Below are 21,985 nucleotides of genomic sequence, written 5' to 3'. Positions count from 1 at the left end.
CCCACAGCTGCCTGTGGTTTCTGTTCTTTCCTGATACTGCCATTCTATTTCCTCTAGGATAAGCAAAAGCAAAGTAGCGTTACCATTTCTGTACATGGAAAAGAATCTCTTCTTTTAGCTATAAGCAAGCTTACTGCCCGAATGCATGTATATTTTTCTATATCTGGACTTTTCCATCCCCACTTCCCTGCTGTCTTCACTCAACATCTGCCCTGCTTTGGTCCTTGGATGTGCCCCCAGTCAGCAGGTCCTGGCACGTAGTTCCTTTGCCTGATAATGACAGAGAGCATGACAGAGGAAAACCGTGAAAGGCGATCTGAAAGAAGACTGAAGATGGGTTTGTGGTTGAAGTTTACACTACCTGTGGTGAGGAAAACAAGGCTATGAAAGGGACTACAGGTGTAGAGTGACAAGAGCGAGAAGTAACCCTTTCATCGTAGAAATGGTATACTTTAATGTGGAGAGAGCATGAAGGAAGTGGCATTTTTCTGCTTTGTCTTGCTGCTCTAAAGGACTTTGTTGATTTCACAGGTTTGGGTATAATAGCTTTGGAGTTCATGAATGGAGGGGAGGAAGTGGAATAATGTGATTGGAGAGGAAGAATTCTGCAGTATGGAGAGATTTGTGTTTCTCTCCCTTCTTGAGGCTTAGGGACACACCTGCTGTCATGCCTGCCATTGCCAAGGCATGCTGAGCACATCTCTCAGCTGTTCCTCACTGTGCATGGGCATGAAGCTAGGCATTGCTGGCTGGCTCCTGAAAGGCATTCCACAAGTGCAGAACTGCTGATTTATCTAAGATTTTGAGCGATGCTACAGTTCTGCAGAATGACATGAAATTTTTCAGCCAAACCCTGCTTCTGCCAGTGCTAGAATGACCACAGTAAAGACCTGGAAAGACTTTTAGACATAGAAAGTCTTGGATGAACAGATAACACCTGTATTATTCCTAGAAGAAATCTTCCTCATCTACCTGAAAACCTCCAGTGTCCCTGGGTAGCCTCCAGGCTTTTCTCACTTTGACGTCTATTCATACCCAGATAGCTAGACTACATGTAGTGTCACTAAAAGAGGTCCATTACCTTCCAAGATAAAGCACACTGTTCTGAACATGTTTTATTCTTCTTTTCCTCTGGATTCTTCTCCAGACTTCATCTTTCCCAGTGTGCAGTGCCAGAAATTGTTTGCAGCAGCTCAATCAAGGCCTCTTCAGAGCCAAATGGAGCAGAATTTCCTCCTTTGATATTAAACTTGCCCAGAATAAATCATATCATAGAATCATAGAATAACAGAAAGACCTGTGTTGAAAAGGACCACAATGATCATGCAGTTTCAACCCCCCTGCTATGTGCAGGGTCACCAACCACCAGACCAGGCTGCCCAGAGCCACATCCAGCCTGGCCTTGAATGCCTCCAGGGATGGGGCATCCACAACCTCCTTGGGCAACCTGTTCCAGTGCGTCACCACCCTCTGTGTGAAAAACTTCCTCCTAATATCTACCCTAAACCTCCCCTGTCTCAGTTTAAGACTTACCCTATCCTATCACTATCCACTTATCCTTGTAAACAGTCTTTCCCCTTCCTGAGATGTGTCCTTTTCCTACGTGCAGCAGCATCACGCTGTTGGGGTGAGAATCAGAGCAGGGCCCATAAACAGGAGCACTTTGCTCGTGTACTTGCTAGTGACGGGGATGGGAGATCAAGGGAAAGGATCTCAATCTGCCCAATTCTGCAGCTTCATCCCAGATGGGCAGCACATCTGTTAGGAGCACTGGTGGTGGGGTAGAACAGGAGGGAATGAAACCTGGGGAAGCAGGGTGCAGCTGGAGGGCTGCTGCAACTGCAGGGCAGGGCAGGGTAGTGTGAGGGCATTTAGCGAGCTAAGGGGGCACTGAAGTCAAGGAGCTGTCAGTAAGTTAAGGCTGTCAGGAAGGGACAACAACCCATGTATTTCTTGGACTTAACACAGAACAGAAGGGAAGGGAATATTGTCGTGGGTGTTCTCTTTTTCATAGGAGAAATAAATGAAATTTCCGGCTGGTTTGAAGGCTTATGAATGTAGACAAAGCGAATGTAGCGCAAAGAAGTTGAAAAATACTTCCACGCCTACCAGAGCTTGAAGACCTGCCGGCAGCAAGCACTTAACAGCTTCACCTAGAAACCTCATCTCCAAAAACCTGCGAATTTGTGAGCAAACAATAGCGAGCAGCAAGGCGGGCTCCCGCGTACCGATAGGAATCCCGGCTCAGCCACGCGGGAGCCTCAGCCGCCGGTGCCTCTCAGCAGCAGGCGCGGCGCTGCTGACTCCAGCACCAGCTCCCCGTCTTGGCGCCCGGCGCGGCGTCCCCAGCAGTGCCGGAGGGAGCGGGGCGGGACGCAGAGGGGGCGGGGCTCCACGAGGCCCCGCCCCGCTGGCGAGCACGTTGCGGCGGGCGCTGCCGCAGCTGTCAGTGTCAGGAGCCGGCGAACCGGGATCCCGGCTCCTCGGAGGGGGAATCCCCAGACTCGCCCCCGCAGCCAATCCGCGCGCGGCATGCAAATCACGGCCGCGCCGGGCGGCGGCGAGCCAGTGGGAAGAGAGAGGGGATGGGAGGCGGCGTCCGGTTGGACGGCAGGGAGGGCTGCGGGGGCCAATGGGGCGGTGGAGCGGGCGGGGCGCGCCCCGGGGGCGGGGTCATGCAAATTTAGTTTGAAAAGAGGGCGGGAAATCCGAGTTTCGCGGGAGGCCCTTGGCGCGTAACCCGTCTCCTTTCCCTTCATTCATTGTCAGCAGCCGCCGCTTCCTGGAGCCATTTTCCAGCCGGCCCCACACAGCGGGAGCGGCCCCGCTCCATCCGCCGCATCTGCCCGCCCCGCCGCCTCCGTCCCCCCCCGGCACCCCGCATCCTGCAGCCGGGGCCCCCCCGGCACCCGCCGCCCCCAGTATTTTGTGCGGGGCGCCGGCATCGAGCAGGAAAAGAGCTGGGAAGGCCGGGGGGGGAGGGACGGGGGGAGGAGGCGACGCGGCCGCGGGGACAGACCCGGAGGAAAGGATGAGAAGGGGACTCCAGCCGCCGGCCCCTGCAGCGCAGCCGCCCGCACCGTCCACGGACTCCAGAGCGGCCTCCGCCGCCTTCCCAGCCCGCTTTGCCGCCGGTACCTTCATCCAGATCCGCAGCACCGGCGCGGCGGCGGCGCCCTGTGTTGTCGCCGCCGCCGCTTCCCAGGCTCCCGGTGCCTTTGCCCCGGCGGCGGACGGCGTCCCGCCCGCTGGCAGCTCGCTGTACTGCACCCCTCACGGACCCGCCGGCAGGACGGCGCTGCTGCAGCCCGCTCTCGGCGGAGGCGGAGGCCGCCCCCCGGTAATGTTCCCCCGTCCCCGCGGGAGGGTGAAGGGGACGGCGGGGAGCAGCGCCGGGCGGGCCCTCTTCCTGCCGCCGGCCGGGCCCGGGGCGGGGGGCGAGGAAGGCAGAGACGGCGCTTTGTTGCAATAAACTTTCCTGACTCCTTCCCGCCCCCCGCTCCGGGCCGCCGCGCCGCTGTCGGGTCTGATTGAAAGGAGAAAAAAAAAATAGAGATAAGAGAAAATCAGGGAAAAAAAATATATATATCCCCCCCCCAGCCACGTCCCGGCGTACAGAGCCTGAATCCAGCGCCGGGAGGGCCCCGCTCGGCCGGGCCCGCGCCCCCTCCCCGCGGGGCCGCGCAGGCCGGGGGGCGGGGGGCCGGGCCGCGCCGTGCCCCGCCGGTGTCTCCGCTTCACCCCCGGAGCCGCCGGTGACGTCTCGCACACGTGCGCGGAGGCCGCGGCTGTGACTGGGAGCCGGGCGGGCGGGGGGGCCGATCCGAGCGGGGGAGGGGGACGCCGCTTCCTCCTCCTGCCGCCGGCCTGGGACAGCCCGAGAGCCGGCCGGCCGCCCCCGGCCCCGGCCCGCCGCCTTCTCCGCCGCCCTCGGAAATGCCCCTTCAGCAGGTCAGTGACTCGCGGGGCGGTGGCGGCGCGCCTCCGCCCCCCACGGCGCCCCCCGCCCGCCGCCGCGACCACCCCCCCGGACACCCCCCGCCGCCCCCTCCTCCATCGTACCCCCCGCCCCCCCCCGGCAAGGTTTCCTTTGTCCTCGCTGTTTTCGGGTGCGCGCTCGGCCCTCTTGGGCTCCGCGAAGTTGCGGAGGGGGGGGGGGGGGCGCGGGGAGCTCCGGGGTCCCCCTTCCCGCGGTGCGCCTCGGACTCCTCCGTTCGGGCCGGGCTGTCACGGCGGCGGGCGGGGGCCGCGCTCGCCTCACCTGCCCGGCCCGAGCCCGCGGTACCTGCCGCACGCGGCCCGGCCGCCGGCTGCCATGCGGGCCAGTGCCCGCTAGGGCCGGGCGAGGTCAGCGAACGCGCTGCGCGGCGGCGCTGAGCAGCGGGTCCCGGAGCGCGGCGGCAGCGCTCACCTGTCAGCGCCTCTGCCCCGGGAGGGCCGCCGCCGGCCTGGGCATCGCCGGGCCCGGCTGCCGCCCTCATCTCGAGATGCTCGTTGAGAACTCGGCGGTGTCCCGCGCTCTCGGGGATGACTCGGGCTTCTTTCGAGGCAGCTCTCGGCAGTCGTTCCGCGCTGGGAGTTGGGAGGCGGTGGGGTTGAGGCTCACCACGTCCCACCTGAAGCTAACGAGGAGCATCCCCGCTGCGAAGGATGAGCGATCCTTTGGTGCGCAGTTTGTCTGAAGGGTGACCGGTGTCAAGCAGGCTTCTTCGAGCTGTTTTGCAAATATTTGTCTTTGCTGTGCAATGGCTGGGTTCCTAGAAGATGGTGCTAAGGGCAGCAGATGTAGCAGAGTGATTCTGGGAGAATAGACGTACAGGCGTTTTGGGAACGGTGCTGATGTTGTAGGGGACTTTTGCAATTTTACCTCAGTGAGTGCTGTGAGATCCTAAGTGTGAGTTCAGTGTAGGTGTGAGTAGTTCAGTGTAGTGCTGTGAGTTCAATCCTAGGCAGGTTGATTCCTCGCGTAAAGGTTTGGAAGCAAGGCGGTGATTCTGGGCTCTGTCCTCAAGAAGCTCCCACCAGCTCTGAGCAAGTGAGATATATCTCCTCAGACCCCCATGTTTGCTTTGGGGGAGAAGCGGGATGGGGGAGGAATAGCGTGGTCTGGCTGGTGGTATCTCCAGCCTCGGGTTGGCACCCTCCCAGGGCGATAAGTAGCCCACAGCTCATGCTAGGAAGCTGTGCATCCTTCTGCGTCTCAACAGCTGTCCTCCTGTGAGTGCCACTCTCGGAGCCGCACCGCTTTGCCGCACGCCTGCCTTTGGGGAAGTCGGGCTGAAGCGTCGCAGTGCTCTGCCTTCTTCTGCTCTGCAAAGAACGGCCAAAGCTTTTTCGTCTTCCTGGCAGGGAGACAGCGCAGCCTTTTAGCAGTTCTCCGACTCCCGTCTCATTTTCACCAAATCTCACAGATGATTTTCTGGGACTGGGAGATGAGGGTATTTTCCTGGTTGTTCTTGGCTGAGCTGTTTTGGGATGTCAAATACTGAGAAGAGTGAGAAGCTGCTGGGTGGTTGAGGCAGCAAACTCAGATGAGCAGCGCTGGTATAAATTTAGCACTTGGTTTAACTGAACTATAAGTACTGCATGGAGATCCTCGGCAGAAATGAAGGCCCTGCTATGCAAAAGACAGTAGGAGTAAGTCTAAAATTTGTCCAGCACACCTGTGCTGGTTAGGGTTATGAAAATGCTCTGGCTTTGCAGGTGTAACTGGACTGGAAACCCACCCAACACTTCCAAATATAAACTGTGGTGTAAGTGAAAAGGAGCCAGTATGGCAGGATATAGTTGGGGCTGCTCAGAGAGGTGTTTATACCAGCAAAATAAAAAGTTTATTTTGCTAAAGTAAGCTGTTTCCCCTTCTGGGAGTTTATTGGTTACTTTATCTATAATTGTGTAAGCGTAACCATGCTGGAAGAGGCTTGAAAGGTAGCCTAGACCATAACAACAGGCAGCTTCAGCCTCATAGGAGATGACTGTTAGCAGTCCTCCATCTCCCAAGCAGGCATCTCACTGCTATCCCCATCCTGGTCCTTGCTGTGTTGCTGCCTGTTGCAGCAGTTCCTGGGACAAGGAGCTCACCAGACTTTGTACCATGGGAGCTGAGGTTGTGACCCAGGCTACCTGGCCCATTCAGCATCAGGGACTTTTTCATGATTCCTGCAGAGCTCCTAGAAGGCGATACTGGGTATAACTGAGCCCCTGCCATGGCTCCAGCACAGGCAGCAATGAAGAAGTAGGCCTTGCAAAGGTGTCAGCTTGCACTCCTTGGGTTCTGGAGTAAGCCTAAGCTGCTGCCTGTGGAGGCAGGGTGAATCCATCCAACAGGTCTGTGCTGCGGTAATGGGCAGGGGTCTTGTAATCCTAGAATCATAGAATGGACTCACAGGGATCTCTGAGTCCAGCCAGTTCCGTTTCCCTCCCTGGTGCTGCTTCCCTTCTGCCAACCCAAGGGCTCCTCAGGCTTCCTGGGGCAGCATGACTTGCCGGCTCACTGGAAAACTAGCCCTAACCAAAATACATAAATAAAAGTTTTCTGCTGGGCAAGCAGGTTGAACCAGCTAAGGGGGAAGAAGGTGTGGTAAGTGTCAGGGACCATCAAGGGAAGGAGGTGGCTGAGAAGAGGGCACCGGGGTAGAGGGAGAGCAGCAGGAATATCCACACCATGCCATTTTTAGATGTAAAGAAAACAATTCTGTTTTGTTTGTTTGTTTGTTTTTGTTTTTGCTCAGAGTGTGGTGAAGTACAGATTGCCCAGAGAAGTTATGGATACCCCATCCCTGGAGGTGTCCAAGGCCAGGTTGGATGGGGCCTTGGGCAGCCTGAGCTGGTGGGTGGCAGCCCTGCCCACAGCAACGGGTTTGGAACGAGATGGTCTATAAGGTCCCTTGCAACTCAAACCATTCTGTCATTCTATGATTTTGATGGCAGCAAGCTCAGTTCCTCATGAGAATGTGGCCTGTGTGAGAGAAATTTATGTTTGATGAGGTACCCCCACAACGCTGTTGCCGGTGTTGGTTTCTCTCTTGATGTGAGAAAGTCACTACCATTTGCAAATCGTGGTATTTAAAATTGGAGTGACTATAAATGAAAGCTGCTCAAAATGTTTCTAATTCAAATAGTGGGGAATTTCTTACTGTCTTTGGGTTATAAAGATAAGCCTTTAAGAAGAGGGCCATTTTCTTAGCCATGAGAAAATGTTTAAATTGAGACACCACCCACATGTTAAGTCCTTTTTAAAAGGGGCTAAATCCTCTTAACAAGAATATCTTTAGAGAACTTCTGTGGCCTTTAGATGACATGAGCTGTGGAGAGGCTGGTTCGGCATACTTCAGAAGGGGGCGGGAGGATTTACATTTCCAAACCGAATACTTAGCACCTCTCTCCCTTTCTGGTGGTTTAGAAAGCACCTCTTCCTGCCTCCTTCTCAGCAAGTCACAGCTGGAATGGGAGAACAAGGGGGGTAATACATAATCTTCTACATGTTGGTTATAGAAGCGGGCTTAATAGGACATAAATACCGAAGAATGATTTAAGGCATGGGAGAAACTCTTGGAAGCGGCATAAAGGAAGTGGGCAGTTAATTAATTAGTAGCTTTTCTTTATTTTGTGAGAATAAGAAGCTTTGTCTGTCAAGAAAGGATAGGCATTTTCATATTCAGACCTACTTTCATATTTCTTTGGTCGATAGTTTCTGTTAACGAATGCTAGTTTTGGGGCCTTTGCTTTTGGAATAAAATGCATTTAAATCAAGCTCCCATAAATCTTCTCCAGGGACAAACTGCTTCTGAGCCCAAGGAGGTACCACATGGTCCTCTGCACAGCTGTGTGAGGAGTGGTCAAAGAGGTATAAATCCTGGTTGCCCTAAGTGTGCCTGCGAGCATCTAGTGGAAAGCGGGCGTCCAACCAAAACTGTACAGGAATAGCTGGTAGCTTGTTGTGCTTGTTGATGGTGGATTCACTCTCTGGAAGAGTTCAGCTATGTCGGTGTGGCTTTGTCTGCACCAGAGCTACTGAAGTACGGCAGGTTTATTTCCCCACAATAATAGGGACTTCTGGCAGGTTTCCATGAGCAGCTGAGCCTCTCAAAATGCTTTAGTTTTCCCAGAAAAAGCAGTCTTGCCTTTCCCTCCTTGTCATCTCTGTGGCCTTTCCTTGCCCTATCACTGTCCTGGAAGCGCTCTTTCCTCTTCTTTGTGCTTGGGAGCATCCGGCCGCTCCTTTGGGTTGGTGCTCTGCTGCTTTGCTGGGGTAAAGCAGCTGGCTCTGATGGACGTTAAGTCTGACATAAGGTAGATATTGGGAACGTGTGACCCAAGATGGATTGAGTGGGATGAAGGAAGGAAACTGAGCTTTTCCTTTCGGTGGTGTTAAGGTGTTGAATCAGCTCACTGGTCCTTAATTTTCAGAAACTGGTCTTTTTTGTTCTCATAATGACAGGTCTCTTCCATGTGCCACCAGCCCACTTGGCAAAGGTCGGATATGGGTCACATTAGAGACAGTTTATTTTTCTGTAGAGGCTGCTTCAACTGATCGAACAATTGAAGATATTTTATTTCCCTTCATTTTATCCTAGGTACTTTGGTGTTGCTGTCTATAGTTACCTTCTCCATGCTGAAGCGTTCTAGATTGTAATTTCTCCTGAAAATGAAAGCCAGCTGTGCAAAAATAGAGGTGCCCTTCTATAAAAGAATTGCATGACTATCAACAAATATGTCCCTTAGTTATGAGTTCGTACTTGTGATGTTCTTGTGTACTGGTGGCTTTGGCAGAAGTTTCAAAGGCATGGTAGGCAACTTTGCAGGCCTGGCAGGACCTAGAGACCCCTTCAGAGTCAGGTTGTCTCACAGCGCCTTACCCTCTCCCTAGAGGAGGCACAGGAGGTGTGGAGCAGAGAGGGTTGTTTGTGCCTGTTACAGTAATTGGCTCATTAGAAAGACCAACCGCTGTGTGGTGGATGGGGAGGGAAAAAAAAAGAAAAAGAAAATTGAGTAGCACCTTTCCTCTTTGGAGCCCCAGTCCTGTGGGGCCTGATGTGTGTATGGGAGAGGAATTCAACTTTCCTCTCCTATCCAGAGCACAAAGAGAAGAACTGGGTAAGAAATGAAGATGCGAGCTTTTTCTAGTAGCAGCAGACTTTAGATATGACACCTTCAGATTTCACTTCTGGAGGTGTGTGCTTGGCTGATGGCTGTAGCTTTGGTGGCAGGGTTAATTTACTGTGCTGGCCAGTTTGCCCACATAGAGTTACTGTTGAAGATGCTGAAAGGCCGTCATCCAGCAGTCTGAGCGCTGGCAAACTGAGTAGTAGGTTAAATGTGTGGGCTCTGTGGATGATCTTACTATCACAAACTGCCAGGGAGCCCTGCAGAGGAGGAGCAGTGCCAGCTTTCTTCTGTCCATCTTGGTGCTAGTGAGGAGAGGTAGGAGCGTGGCTCGGGCTTAAATCCTTGACCAGGGATTTCAGAGAAGCTGCCCGCTAAGGGTGGATCATGGACCATGATCAGTTCGGACAGGCTTCTTGTGGTGATGATGGTAAGTTAGATCCAGCTCTGTCCAGGGTGAGGCTTCAGTGTATGAAAAGCTTCTCTTCGTGTAACTAAATTTTTGGGTTCTACAGTCTCTGCAAATAATCTCATTTACAGCTGGCAGCACTGAGTGTGTATATGCTGTGGCAACTATCGTACTTACAAATGACTAAGTTTAACTTCAGGCTTTGTTTTGGCTGGCAGAGTTAATCACTTTCCGCATTATTTTTCAGCAGCAGATCTGTGTTTGCTCCGTGGGTAGAATAACCCCCCTCCCCCTTTCTTGTGTCAGGGGCTATGGGGTGTGAGAGGAGGGGACCGTCAGTACTTCCAGCACTGGGCTGTACCAATGCATGAGGTACTGCTGATGCACTATTTGGACTCTGTTTTAATTTCAGTTCTGTCTCCTGTTTGAAGGCAGACTTGGCAAAATCGCCCAATTTATCACATCTTTAAAAGAGCACTATTTTACTTCTGTTTTCCTCGAGTAAGTTGGTCCAAAACCGCATTTGGAAGTGCTATACCTGGCATGGATGTCTGCTGAAGTACTATGCTTTCTATTTGGATGCTGCTATTAGTTGCTGGATCTCATGGCTTGCATGGAGTTCTTAATGCCTTTTGGGCTCATCATTGAGCTGTGGTAAATATTTCAGTTTGCAAGTCCTGTAAAGGGAGAAGATAGACTTGGTGTTGAAGCACATACTGAAAATGGCCTCTGCGATGTGGTAGGAGTGTACTACTTCATGCATTTTACCCTTCCTTTTATACTTTTGTAAATAAATCTTAATTGTGTTGGTAATTGTTTTTAAAAAGAACTTGCTTAATAGCACATGTTTTGTGTATCCTGTCCTGCTTAGGAATATGAACAGTTGTTGACCTGACTTACTATAGTGGGACTACTAACCCAGTGTCGCCGCTGCACGTGTGTGCCCTACGACTTTGAGACTTGGTGGGCTGAAGGCCTTTTGCCTAGGACCAAACTGGGGTAGAAACATGCGACACTGAAGACAACCTTTTTAGAATCAGTCAGGCATCTTTTTTTTGTTTTGTTTTCCTTCTTCACTGTTAGGTGGGCAAGTGTGACTTTTATTTATTCTATGACGGTGTCAAGAACCCACCTCTAGAAGTAAAACCAGTACTGGCTTCTTCAGTTTGTTTAAGTAGGGGGATTTTAAGTAGGAGACTTCATTTGACCACTTTAGTTTGCTTTCAAGATTTCATCAAGCTTGTATGTGGCTGCATCCAAGCATGGAAGTGTCTGCTACTGTAGGACCTCATGTTCAGATGCCCCACTGAAGGGCCTAGGAAGTGATTTTTAGGAAGATATTGACTGCTTCCTGTGATGTCCAGTTACATTACTGCAGACTTCGGGTCCTTGATACCTTGAGCTTTATATGAACAAGCCAATATTGAAAGCAAAGTCTGCTATTATTTTGGTTTTCACTTTTATATCTTTAACATGGAATTTTGTAGTCACATCGTGTACAGATTGCAAGCTGTTAATTGTTTTGGAAAGATCTGTGGAAGCTCTTAGAAACTATGTGAACAACTATTTCTGGTAAAAATAAATTGCACTGGGAACTGTGGTAACAGGAGGTGTCTGCTCAGCCTTGGCTACTGTAGCTTCAACATTGCTACTCCTCAGTTTTGGTATGTGTGTTGGTTAATGTATGAGTAGATTCCTAAAGTAATTTTCATTAATAAACTTCATGAAAAACTTTCTCCTTTTTACAATGCTATACTGCTGGAGTTTTTTTTTTTTTTTTGGTTGCTGTAGAGCAGTTGGTTCAAAGGTTCTTGCATGTTGTGTAACATGCTGCTAGAAAGGGGGTGGAAAGAAACTCATTGGCAAACTTCCTTCCTTGTTAATTAAGGTGACATTAAAAGTCTCTGGTTTGGAACTCAATGGTGGCTGTCACCAAGCACTGCAAGAGTTGAATTATAACGTGTCAAGTTTATTGATGCACTATTAGTTCTTACCAAATGTAACTCGCTTAATTTTGGTCCTACTGCTTAGTTACAAAATCTTACTAAAAATTGGAGCTCAGTAACAGATACTGCTTTTTCTGCACATCACTGAATCCACACTGTATGATTTTGTGATTTTTACACATCTTAAGCTGCAGATGTAACTTCAGAGTGAAATACTTCTCAGTAGGGTGAGTGTGCTGCTCTCCATGTAAAATTTAAAGCTTTCAAATTTGCCTTGCAAGTTCAGCAAAAAAAAAAAAAAAAAACCTGGCATATAGGCTTGTCTACATCCCTCCTACCTAGGCTTTCATTTGAGAGGTGTCATCTGGTGAATTTCACGTCTGAAACTTTAAATAATATTAATAATAATCATAACCCCTTGGCCTGGTGTTTGTATTGGTGTATCACGTCTGTTTTGATGGTAGGCTCGGCTTTTCAGGCACTACCACAATGTAAATACATGAATATGAGAAAATGTAAAATGATGTCTGGGCAGAAAGGGTCTTTTCTTGTGCCCTGTGTGGAACGGCGATTCCTGTGTACGAGGTTGTCTACTCTGTAGTGGAAAATACAGGTTTTAAGGAGCGAGCCTCAAGCTTTTGCTGTATTCTTTACTTCTGTAATGTAACCTGGGATTTACGTCACTCTACTTCTAATGTCTGCTGGTTTTAAGTCATTTTTCCTAACCAGATGCACTAGAACTGGAAAGATAGGGAATTACAATGTTTTGGGTAATGCTAGTAACCTACTACTGTCTTTACTACTTGTTTGCTTCTACTGCTAACTCTGGAATTAAACGGCAATTACCATGCATATATGCTTGTTGTATTTTGACTTGCCAGTGTAGTGTTTTAGGCAGCGTTGGTCCCACACACTGACAGTCAGTTTTTTGTCCCCATACAGTAAGCTAGTTCACACTTTGTCTAATGTCATCACATAGTGGGAATTGATGTTGGTTACGGCTCTCACAGTAGGCTTTTGTTTAGCGATATCTGAAAGCTGTCTTGTTGGAACATGCTGCTTTTATCAAGACTATTGCAATGAGGCCATTATCCTCACTTATGGTGAGCATAGATATTGGTAGAAATTCTTATAATATTACTTAGTAAGTGCCGTTCTGGTCAAGAGCGGCAATGCCCGCGTGATATGGAAATAATAGCAGCGATGGCAGCCCCACAGCAGCAGGGTGTTATCTGCAATTGCACACTGGAGAAGAGGGTGGGAAGGAGCCTGGCTCAGGCAGAAGGAGGGTGGAGATCAGGCCTATCACGAGCACGAATAATGCTGGGTGTCAGTTCCGCAGAATAAAGTTTTACTTTTCATAGTAAGGCATTTATCAAGCAGCAGCAAGTGACCCCGATGCAAATTGCTGTATAATAGTTCCCCACCTCATTATGATTTCGAATGCACGGTGTCTGTAGCGTCAGAATGGCTCTTACGAGTTATGTAAAACTGCAAGTCACATAAGAGGAAGCTGAAACTTCGCAACCCCAATGTAGTACTCTCTTGAAGCACAAACCTCTTCAGCCAGCAGAAAACTTACTACTCGCAGCGGGGGCAGGGAAGGCTTTAAAATTATAATAGCATTTTCACTGCTGCTTTGTTTGACTGGTGGGTATTTTGATGGTGCTGGTATTCATTTTTTTTTCCTCTTTTTTTCCCCCTCAGGAACTAAGAGTCAGAAAAAGTTCCTTTTGTAAGAAGCAGTGTCCTGGAAGCATAAGCAAGTTGCTCATTTTCTTCCTCTGGCTCTTAATCATAAGAGCTGCCTTGATGATTTTTCCCACCTCAAATTAGCAGTTTATTTATAACACGCTAATGTTCTACATGCCCATCAGTATTACTGCTCTGTCGTGCTGAGCTGAGAATTGTTCTCTCGAAAATTGACACCTCAAAGACGGCATAAAGGAACGGAGATCATAGAAAAAAAACCAAGTGGCTTTTGGTATGACTTGGGTTCATGCTTTGTATAAAATTGCTTCCACTTTCTTTCTTATTTCAGATTCTAGTCACGTTTTTCCTGCTTTTTAAGTTTTATTTGTTACTTAAAAAAGAAAAATGGCAGCCCGTTGCACTTTGACATCCTCAATGCCCTTTTATTCCTGTTGACAATTTTCTCTGTGATCATCCCCTGCAGTTTGTCACCATCTCCTTCTGACACTGCAGGCAGAGGGGTGAGAAACTTCAGAGGATATTCCCCCTTCTCAGGGCCCCCACAACCACCATTTTGCAACTATGCATCTGCAGCACCTTTGCAAGAAGCCTCTTCCAGGCCAAAGGGTTCACAGTGATCCTCCAATAGTCCTCTGTTATGCCTGCTTTATAGGAAGACTGGGGAGCACTCAAGGCGTAGACCATGGAAATTAGGTGTCCTGTGCATGGAGAAAGAAATGGTGAAGTAAAAATATGCTCCATCAGCTGCCAGGCTTGGAGCCATGTTTTCCAGAGATATTTGCAGGAAATGCAGTAAAGAAAGGTGCCAGATCACTATGAGATCTCCAATATGGTTTGCTTGTGACCTGTTCTTGGGCTTGTCTAGCTTGGAGAATGCTCTGGGGGGTTGAGACCTCATTGTGGCCTTCCAGTATTTACAAGTACTTAGAAGGGAGCTTACAGACAGGAGGGGGACTGAATTTTTAAATGGTCTGATAGTGATAGGACAAGGGGGAATGGCTTTGAACTATAAGAAGGGAGGTTTAGGTTAGATGTTAGCCAGAAATTCTTTACTCAGAGGGTTGTGAGGCACTGGCACAGACTGCCCAGAGAAGCTGTGGGTACCCCATCCCTGGAGGCTCTCAAAGGCAGGTCCTGGGCAGCCTGATATACTGGGTGGCAGCCCTGCCCATGGCAAGGGGGTTGGAACTAGATGATCCTTAAGGTCCCCTCTGCTTTATGATTCTGTTCTCTAAGGAAGCTCTTCATGCTGTTGCATGCCCTGGAGCACTGAAGCCCTTGCTTTCTATTACCTTGGTTACCTCATGCTTTAATTCAGTGTATATGAGAGAAGAATGCAGCAGTAGCAAGCAAGTTGCGTGCAGTTGTCTAGATGTTAAGTTTGGGTACAGTTTTCTGTGGACAGAAATAAGTTTAAAAGCATAAGGTGATAAAACTATAAAGCCTTTTTTTTTTTTTTTAATTTTTATTTTTAAATCCCTAGGCAGAAACCCTCTGTGCTGTGAAGGGGAATGTATCAACAGGGATTCCACAGACAGACATATTAAAAAAAAAAAAAAGAAGAAGAAGAAAAGAAAAGGAGGCTTGTAGGCAGGCACATTTATTCAGAGAAAGCCATATGTTCAGGACACTATCCTGAGTGTGGTTTATTTGCTTCAGAATTACGAAAGAGGCTTTGCTAGGGAAAGAAAGTAAGATGCTTTCAATTCTTCCACCTCTTAAATAATTTCATAAGAGCGATGACCATCTCCTTCTTTTTTGCCTCTCTCCCAGTCTTGGAGAATAATCAGTTTAGCAGTAAGTCAAAGCAAGCAAAAATGTGATTGTTCTCATCTGCAGTGCAGGGACTAAGACATACTCTTTCTCTAAGGCCCAAATCAGATATTTCTGCCTTAAAATCAATCGGGAGTTACCGAATCATTCGATGTTTAGTAAGGAGGAATTAGAAGTTCAGCCTTTTCTTCACCCTTCAGATTTATCTAGTTTTTGTTTTCTCAACAGTCTGTTAGCTCTTTTGATGGCCTCAGTGACATTTTGAACGCATTTCCCTGCTTCCCCTAATGGGAGAAGCTGCACCAATTGTACCAGGCAAGTGTTATCTCTGTTGCTAGCACTTCATCTGAAGTGGAGAAATGTGTCTTTCCCAGCCATTTTAAGAGCTCGGTTGTCTCAGTGTGTGAAAAGCAGCCCCCAAACTCCTCGACTAGGAATTGAGAAGAAAGGAATGTCCTTGAGACCTTGCAGGGAGAAAACTCCAGGCACTTGCGAGATGTTATACTATATCTACTATACTATATCTAGCTAAAAATATCAGATGCTTGAGCCGGCTTAGTGAACTCTCCAGTGGTAATGCCCTGCTGGAATGGAAAAAGTGGACACATCTCGAATAGTTTTAAACTTTTTGAACTTCGTATAAAAGTGCGATAAACATGAATTGCGACATAAGAATCAAAGTAAATCTTTTTGCCCGTTGAAGTCTGTGCTCTCTTATGGGTTATATGGTCATGATGTGCCGAGCAGAATAGAGGCAGCCTGAATGCCCGTTGGAAGACTTTTTTCCCCTCCTGAAAAGCTGTTATGAGATTCTTTGTCCTGATTCAGCCTCCAAATCCTCTGATTAATGTTGCACAAATAGTACAAGGTGTATCACTCTACTCTAAAGTAATGCTGAACACCTTCTACAAGTACTTTCACCCCTCTCCCTGCATGACAGAGATGCTACTTTTTGTTGTCATTATGATTCTCGCTCTCATTTGAGTATCCCTCCATGGCTGCACGGGGCTGCGGGACATGAGCCCCAGCGCAGAACAGTTGCAATGAGTTGGAATCTGGGATGAAGAGTGAATGGATGAAGAGTGAAACTACGCAGTCTGCTCTTTGAGTAGAAATATGGAGTATAATTTAGTGGATGTGTTAGACTGAGCTGAAGGAGTGCTGGTTGGGACTGATGCAGCACCACCATTATGTGGGGGATATCTTTGTGTATGTGTCACTAGATTTCCCTGTTAGCACGTGTGCACACCACTCAATGTAGGACTGGAGTTTTTTTTTATAGTAATATCAGTCAAGACCATGAATTGCCACTTCCTTCTTATGCATCATTGCGTAGAGTGGAGAAACTTCAGCCTTCATTTAGTTGGCTCTTGCTGTTAGAGGCAAAGCTGAAACTGAATTTCTTGAGTCTACTTAGATTGCTATCATATGTCTGTGGTATCCTGAGCTGATTTTTCTCTGCAGAAAAATAGCCCAAAAATCAGGATGCCTCGCTGTCCATTTTGGAATGAGCAGATCCCTTGGCAAAGATAAACATGAAGTGCTTTTCTTCTCATGAAAACCTGTATTTACCAGCATACGCTTGGAGCGTCTTTAAGTTTGCGGAGTTTGTCTTCTTGAGAAGCACTTACTGAGAGCCTCTGAGCCGTTGGATCAGCAGGCTGAACCTAGCATCCTAGCTGCACCAACACCGGGCTGTCAGGCTTGGTGATGTCTTTTTCAAGTTGCAAAGGAACTGGTGAAGGCTTTTGATTGCTCTGAAAAAACAAAAGCCAGGGCATATAAGCCCCAGAACTGTAGATGCATGTGACCACTGACTGGGAGTCCTCAGGGGCACTGGAAGGAGGTGTGTGCTGGGGATCTGGAGGTGCTGGTGTTGTCTCTCCTGTTTGACTAGCTGCTTGCCTCTCCCCTGGCAGGGTGAGTTCATTTCAGTCCTTTCATGGGGCATTTTCATTCAGACTAGTAAGTTCAACAGATCTACAGCTTGGCATTAAGATCTTTTTCCTTTAATAATTTGGGCCAGCGAGGTGATTCTGGTTAAAAACAAACAAGAAACCACCTTCTATAGCTGTAGTGTGGAATTTATTTACACGTGAACATGAACCAATATGCATTTCCAGAGCTGTGATACAGCTGAACCGCAGTGGAAATCTGGAACCTTAGTGACACTGCTTATAGGAAGTTTGGCTCCCTGCATTTAACCACAAATGTGGTCGCTCTCAGGAGAGGCAATAACAGAGAGGAAGAAAGGTGGTAGCGTTTGATTACCCTTATTCTCCTTGTTTTCTGTTGTGTATTTGATGGATGAAACTCTAGCTATGTGAACAGTGATAATATTGCTGACCGATGGTTCCTGTTTCTTCCCTGTTGCACTTTGAATTTGGGGTAGAAATAGCAAGGCTTGTTTTCAGCGTGCTAAATTCAATAGTCAGGTGCTATGATTAAGCAGTTGTGCTGCTTGTTAAACTGTTCAGTGTTACTGAAGAAAATAACACACAGGCAAGGATTAATTACCACTCCAAGGTCCTTCGGGCAATCACTAGTTTCGTGCTCAGACTGAGATGCAAAGGCATTGTTGTGACAGGGATCTGCAGCTGTGAGTGAGTGACAAAGGTCTTGGTGATGTTCTTCACCAGCTCACTCCAGACCAACGTGTTCTAGAAAGTGAAATATAATAGATAGTCAGGGTAAAACTAATTGCTGCTGGGCTGGGAAGGAAGGAAAAAAGTGAACAGAGGATTGGGTCAGTGGCCCTGGGAGTGCTTCCCGTGAGGGAAAGGGTTTCCTGGAGTGATCCTGGGAGATGATCCAGGCTGGCAAGGAGCAGGCCGCTCAGCTGCACCCTCTGTCGCAAGCACTGTGCTGTGTCCTCAGCCGTAGGAAGCCACGCTGTGCTTTGCTTCTGCAGCAGATCAGGAGCCTCGCCGCTGCGTGTGCATGTCCTCAGCATCTCCTGGAAGCGGTGGAGTGCATAACAAGAAGCCAACAGATGGCTCTGCAAAGGAATAGGCGGCTTTTGTGCCGTTACTTACTGCTTAGGTTACCGAGTGCCTGCAGCTGCTGGCGCTTGGCCAGCAGTGCCCAAGGACTGACGCTCCCTCCCCATCTCCAGCTTTCAGCTCGTAAAGGCTTGGGGGCAGCTTAGGATCTTTGTGAGCATGTGGAGAGAACCTTGCTGCAGTCTTCTCAGTTCATAGGGAAAGCCAATAGTTGCTTAAAATGAGAATCAGTGTTTCCTTATCTCTGTGTTTGCACCGTATCTTGTACCCTTGGCCTCCAGTCGGTGACTCCCAGGCTACATTTATTTTAATTACAGTCTGATGACTGGCGTTGAAATAAGTGAAGTTATATGTGTAATTGTTGCCTAGGAGTTGTGTATATAGGGTGAACTTGTAATACTGGAGGCCTTTTCTGAAGTCATCGCTATCAGGTAACTTCTTCTTCCAAGGAAGAACCGGCTATGCTGCTTTTACAGATGCTGTCACTCTACGCAGGACTCTCACAAGACAGATTTTTAGCAGAGGAAACTTAAGGTATTGTGGTTTTGAACGAGAGGTCACGGAATCACTGGAGGTATCAATTAGGATGGCTTTCACTGCCCACCGCTGCAGCTGAGGGGCTTACCTCACGTGGATTATAAATATGGGAAGGCTCATGGAGCTTCTGATCAGATTAGTTGTAGGGAATGGCAGTTGTATGGGGCATTCATCGAGGAAGGTTGAGTTTTGTGGCTGCACTCACAGCATAGTCTCCATTTTCCTATCAAATGGAACAGTGTGGCTGGCCTACATGGAGCTGAGTGTACCCACAGCATGGCTGATTCCAACCTTTTGCAGAGTTCGGTAACCAAAATACTGTGTAGAACTTCATCTTCATCTTAACATTACAAGGAGGTGCGTTGTTGTGGTTGGTGTTTGGAAGGAAGTCTCCACGTTTGAAGACAACTAGTGCAATGTTAATGAACTAACCAACCCTAGAGACAGCCTGAAACTGTAGGGCTGCGAGGCAGGAGTTATCCCTTTAATCTGTTATCTAATTTCAAAAGTAACTATTTTGTTATTGATTACTTCAACAAAAACATTCAAGTGCATTTATCTCCCAATCCTTCTGCACGTTGCTCACCCCCGGGAGCCTCTTCTCTCTCCAGAGAAGCTGCTAAAATTTCCATCTTTCTCCAAATACTTTCTTCAACACCGCTGTGTATTTAAACATTTGCAGGATAGTAAAATGTGAAAGCTATGTAGCGATCTTATTTATTTTTGAATTCTTTTTTTTTTCTTACACAAGGAACACTGTAACTCTGCCATATATATATATATATATATATATTTAATTTTTGATTCAAATAAATGTAAAATGTATTTACCTGATGTGGACACAAAGTTTCCAGTTTGCCATGGAAAGCATAGGGCTGTGGTGCAGAATTTGTTCCAAGTGAGCACAGAACCTGTGAGGGCTTGCCAGTGTGAAGTATAAGGAGGGAAGTCATGAGTAAGAAGAGACTCGCTGCTATTGCCTACGGGCTCTTTTTGGAAGAGTAGAAGTTACGGATGTCAGGGCAAGACAATATTGTTTTTTTATTGTTTTATGCTTCTGAGATAGACTGATGACTGACAAAGAGGGATTCTTCCAGGACTGTCATCGCAGTTCTTTTGTTTCACCTTAGATGAGAACTTGCAGCCTCAGATAGTGAATTGTTCTTAAGTTTTCTTGAGTAATCTTAGTTTTACAGTTCGATATCATTTTTAGTTATAGTTGAGATAATAACTAATGTAGAAAACAAGAGGTTTGCTGATGGGGGGCTTCCAGTGTTTGTTCTGAATTGTCTTACCCTTCCTCCTACAGCTTAGAGAATAAGTCCTTCCTGTCCGTGTACTATTGAGAAAAGCCATCATACACTGGCTATTTTTGAACCTATTCCTTTCCATAATTATATGTAACTTCTATAAATCTGTCTGGATGGAAAGATCCCGTAAACTTTGGGAGGGCTCATTTAACCTAAATTTAAGGATGTCTAGTGTCCAGTTGTGAAACTTGCTATTTAAGTTTGCTCTACCTACAGCTGCTCTAAGAGGAGAAGGGTGAAATGGAGAGACTGAAAAGTGTATGTGTGAGAAGGGAACGGTGACTCATAAATGAAACTGCTTTTGAAAATGAAAAGGATCAAGGTATGCTGATCAAAAGAAAGAAAATTATTGTGAAGAAGGAACAGTTAAATCAGGTGGTCATTTATCTTCTGAGTCGATTAAGGTACATTTGTGGAAGAACCAATGAGCCTGAATTGAATAGATAATTTTAAAGTAGGAAATCTATTTAAGGAAAGGAATTCTTTTTAGTGCAGTCTTTAATAAGTGATATTTATGCGCTAGATTCCACTGGAAGGCTTTGCAGGCTTTTGGAAAATCCCATTTAGCTGTCCATTGCCTATGGAATAGTTTTAATAACTGCATGGATATACAGCAAAGCAGGCAGCAGGAAAGGAGGGAGGGGGAAGGCAGCAACACAAGAAGCTGAGTGGGATCTCTCTGAACTTTATTCTGAAATCAAATGTCATGAATAAATGCCTGTGCTTCTGCTTTCATCCCAAGCATTGTCTCTTTCACCTCCCTGCTCATGTTATACTGTTTCAGATTTGTTCTTACATCCCCGAAATTTGGGATATCCAATCTTGAAATAAACCTTTCTTTAGGGTTTAAGTAGTATGCAATTAGAAGACTGGAATTCTTCTGTAAACAGAACTGCAAAAGGTGCTTGTTCTGTTTCTTAAAATATTTACCAGCAGTACTCAATAGCCAACTCTTTCTACCTTCACCCTACTTCTTTTCCTAGTTTTCTTAATCACCAACCAAAAGTTAAAAGATAACAAAGATGTAGCTGCCTGCCGTGTAAATGAGATTGTTATAAAGGATTTGAGATTTCTGTAAAATATTTTGATTTAAAAAATATAGCACTGTCATTATGGCATTAGATTAAAAATTGGCTAGGTGACAGGTTAGGAAATGGGACCTTTTGGCAGGTTCCAGTGAGTATTTGCATTAATGCCAATCCTGTGGTAAGCTTTTATCTTTGTCCCAGAAGTAAACAAGAAAACTGTTACTGATGGTAATTGCTAGCAGAATAGTAAACAATAATGGAATTCTCACAACTTGCTCTGTAGGCACATTCAAACACACTGTGTCTTTAATACAGCCAAAGGCAAAGTTGTAAGCCAGAGAACAGGGAATGCAAGCTATGCTTTATGAAAGAGTGCCTGTATCCTGGAAGGCAGCACTTCTGAAAAGTCTGGAGTTGACAAGCAATCATGCATGAGTTTCCAGTGCAATGATGAGGAGTGGTGGGACATCCTGGGATATACGTAAAAGGAATGGAAGAGGGGATACTTTGCCTTAGTAAACAGTATAGCCCATACTAGAGTAGCATCACAATTCAGTGCTAGTATCTGTAAAGAGAAATGTTGAGAATTGAAGATGATGCTAAACAGGGTTGCAAAAGTTATTTGGGTTCCGAAGGAAATACCTCACTGCGCAATTTGCACAGGGATAATTTGACTGATTGGCAAGATACAAAATTATGAGGAGTGGTTGATAAACCTGATGGTTGTGCTGCGTTTCAGAAGGACCTTGGTGGGTTGAGAAAGTAGCTGGCAGGCACCTGAGAAATTCAGCTAAGGAAGGTATGAAGACCATCTTCTGGGGAGGAACAGTGCCAGGCAGTAGGGCCTGTTGAAAAGCAGCTCAGCAAAAAAAGCCCTGGGGTTGTGGTGGATACCAAGATTACCAAGAGCCAGCAATGGCAAAGAAAACCAGCAACCACTCGGGCTGCATTAGACATTGCATCACCAATGGGCTATGGAAAGTGATGCTTTCTTTCTCCTCAGTGAGGGTCAGATGTATCTGGAGTGCTGGGTCCAGTTTGGGCTCCTTAGTACAAGGGAGACATGGATGTACTGGAGTGGGTCCATGAAGGGGGGTTACAAAGATGATTAGGACCTTGAAGTATCTGACGTACAAGAACAGACTGAGAGAGCTGGGACTGC

General features: G+C 47.4%; 1 protein-coding gene across 3 annotated transcripts in view; it reads left to right on the top strand.

The window, feature by feature from the left end:
• Positions 1 to 2,757: 2,757 nt before the first annotated feature.
• The window catches only part of E2F3 (E2F transcription factor 3), a 43,836-nt gene continuing 24,608 nt past the window's right edge, over positions 2,758 to 21,985 (top strand). For 2 of the 3 annotated variants that reach the window (XM_015275949.4, XM_015275948.4), the window contains exon 1: positions 2,758 to 3,340. In XM_015275949.4, coding sequence (XP_015131435.1) covers positions 3,032 to 3,340 — 309 coding nt within the window. In that variant the 5' untranslated portion in view covers positions 2,758 to 3,031. Of the gene's footprint in view, positions 3,341 to 3,861; positions 3,952 to 21,985 lie in introns of those variants that run through there. The other variant, XM_015275950.4, reaches the window with a different exon arrangement.

Source organism: Gallus gallus, chromosome 2 (genome assembly GCF_016699485.2).
Source record: "Gallus gallus isolate bGalGal1 chromosome 2, bGalGal1.mat.broiler.GRCg7b, whole genome shotgun sequence".
Taxonomy (NCBI): domain Eukaryota; kingdom Metazoa; phylum Chordata; class Aves; order Galliformes; family Phasianidae; genus Gallus; species Gallus gallus.
This window is presented reverse-complemented; position numbering and strand designations above follow the sequence as displayed.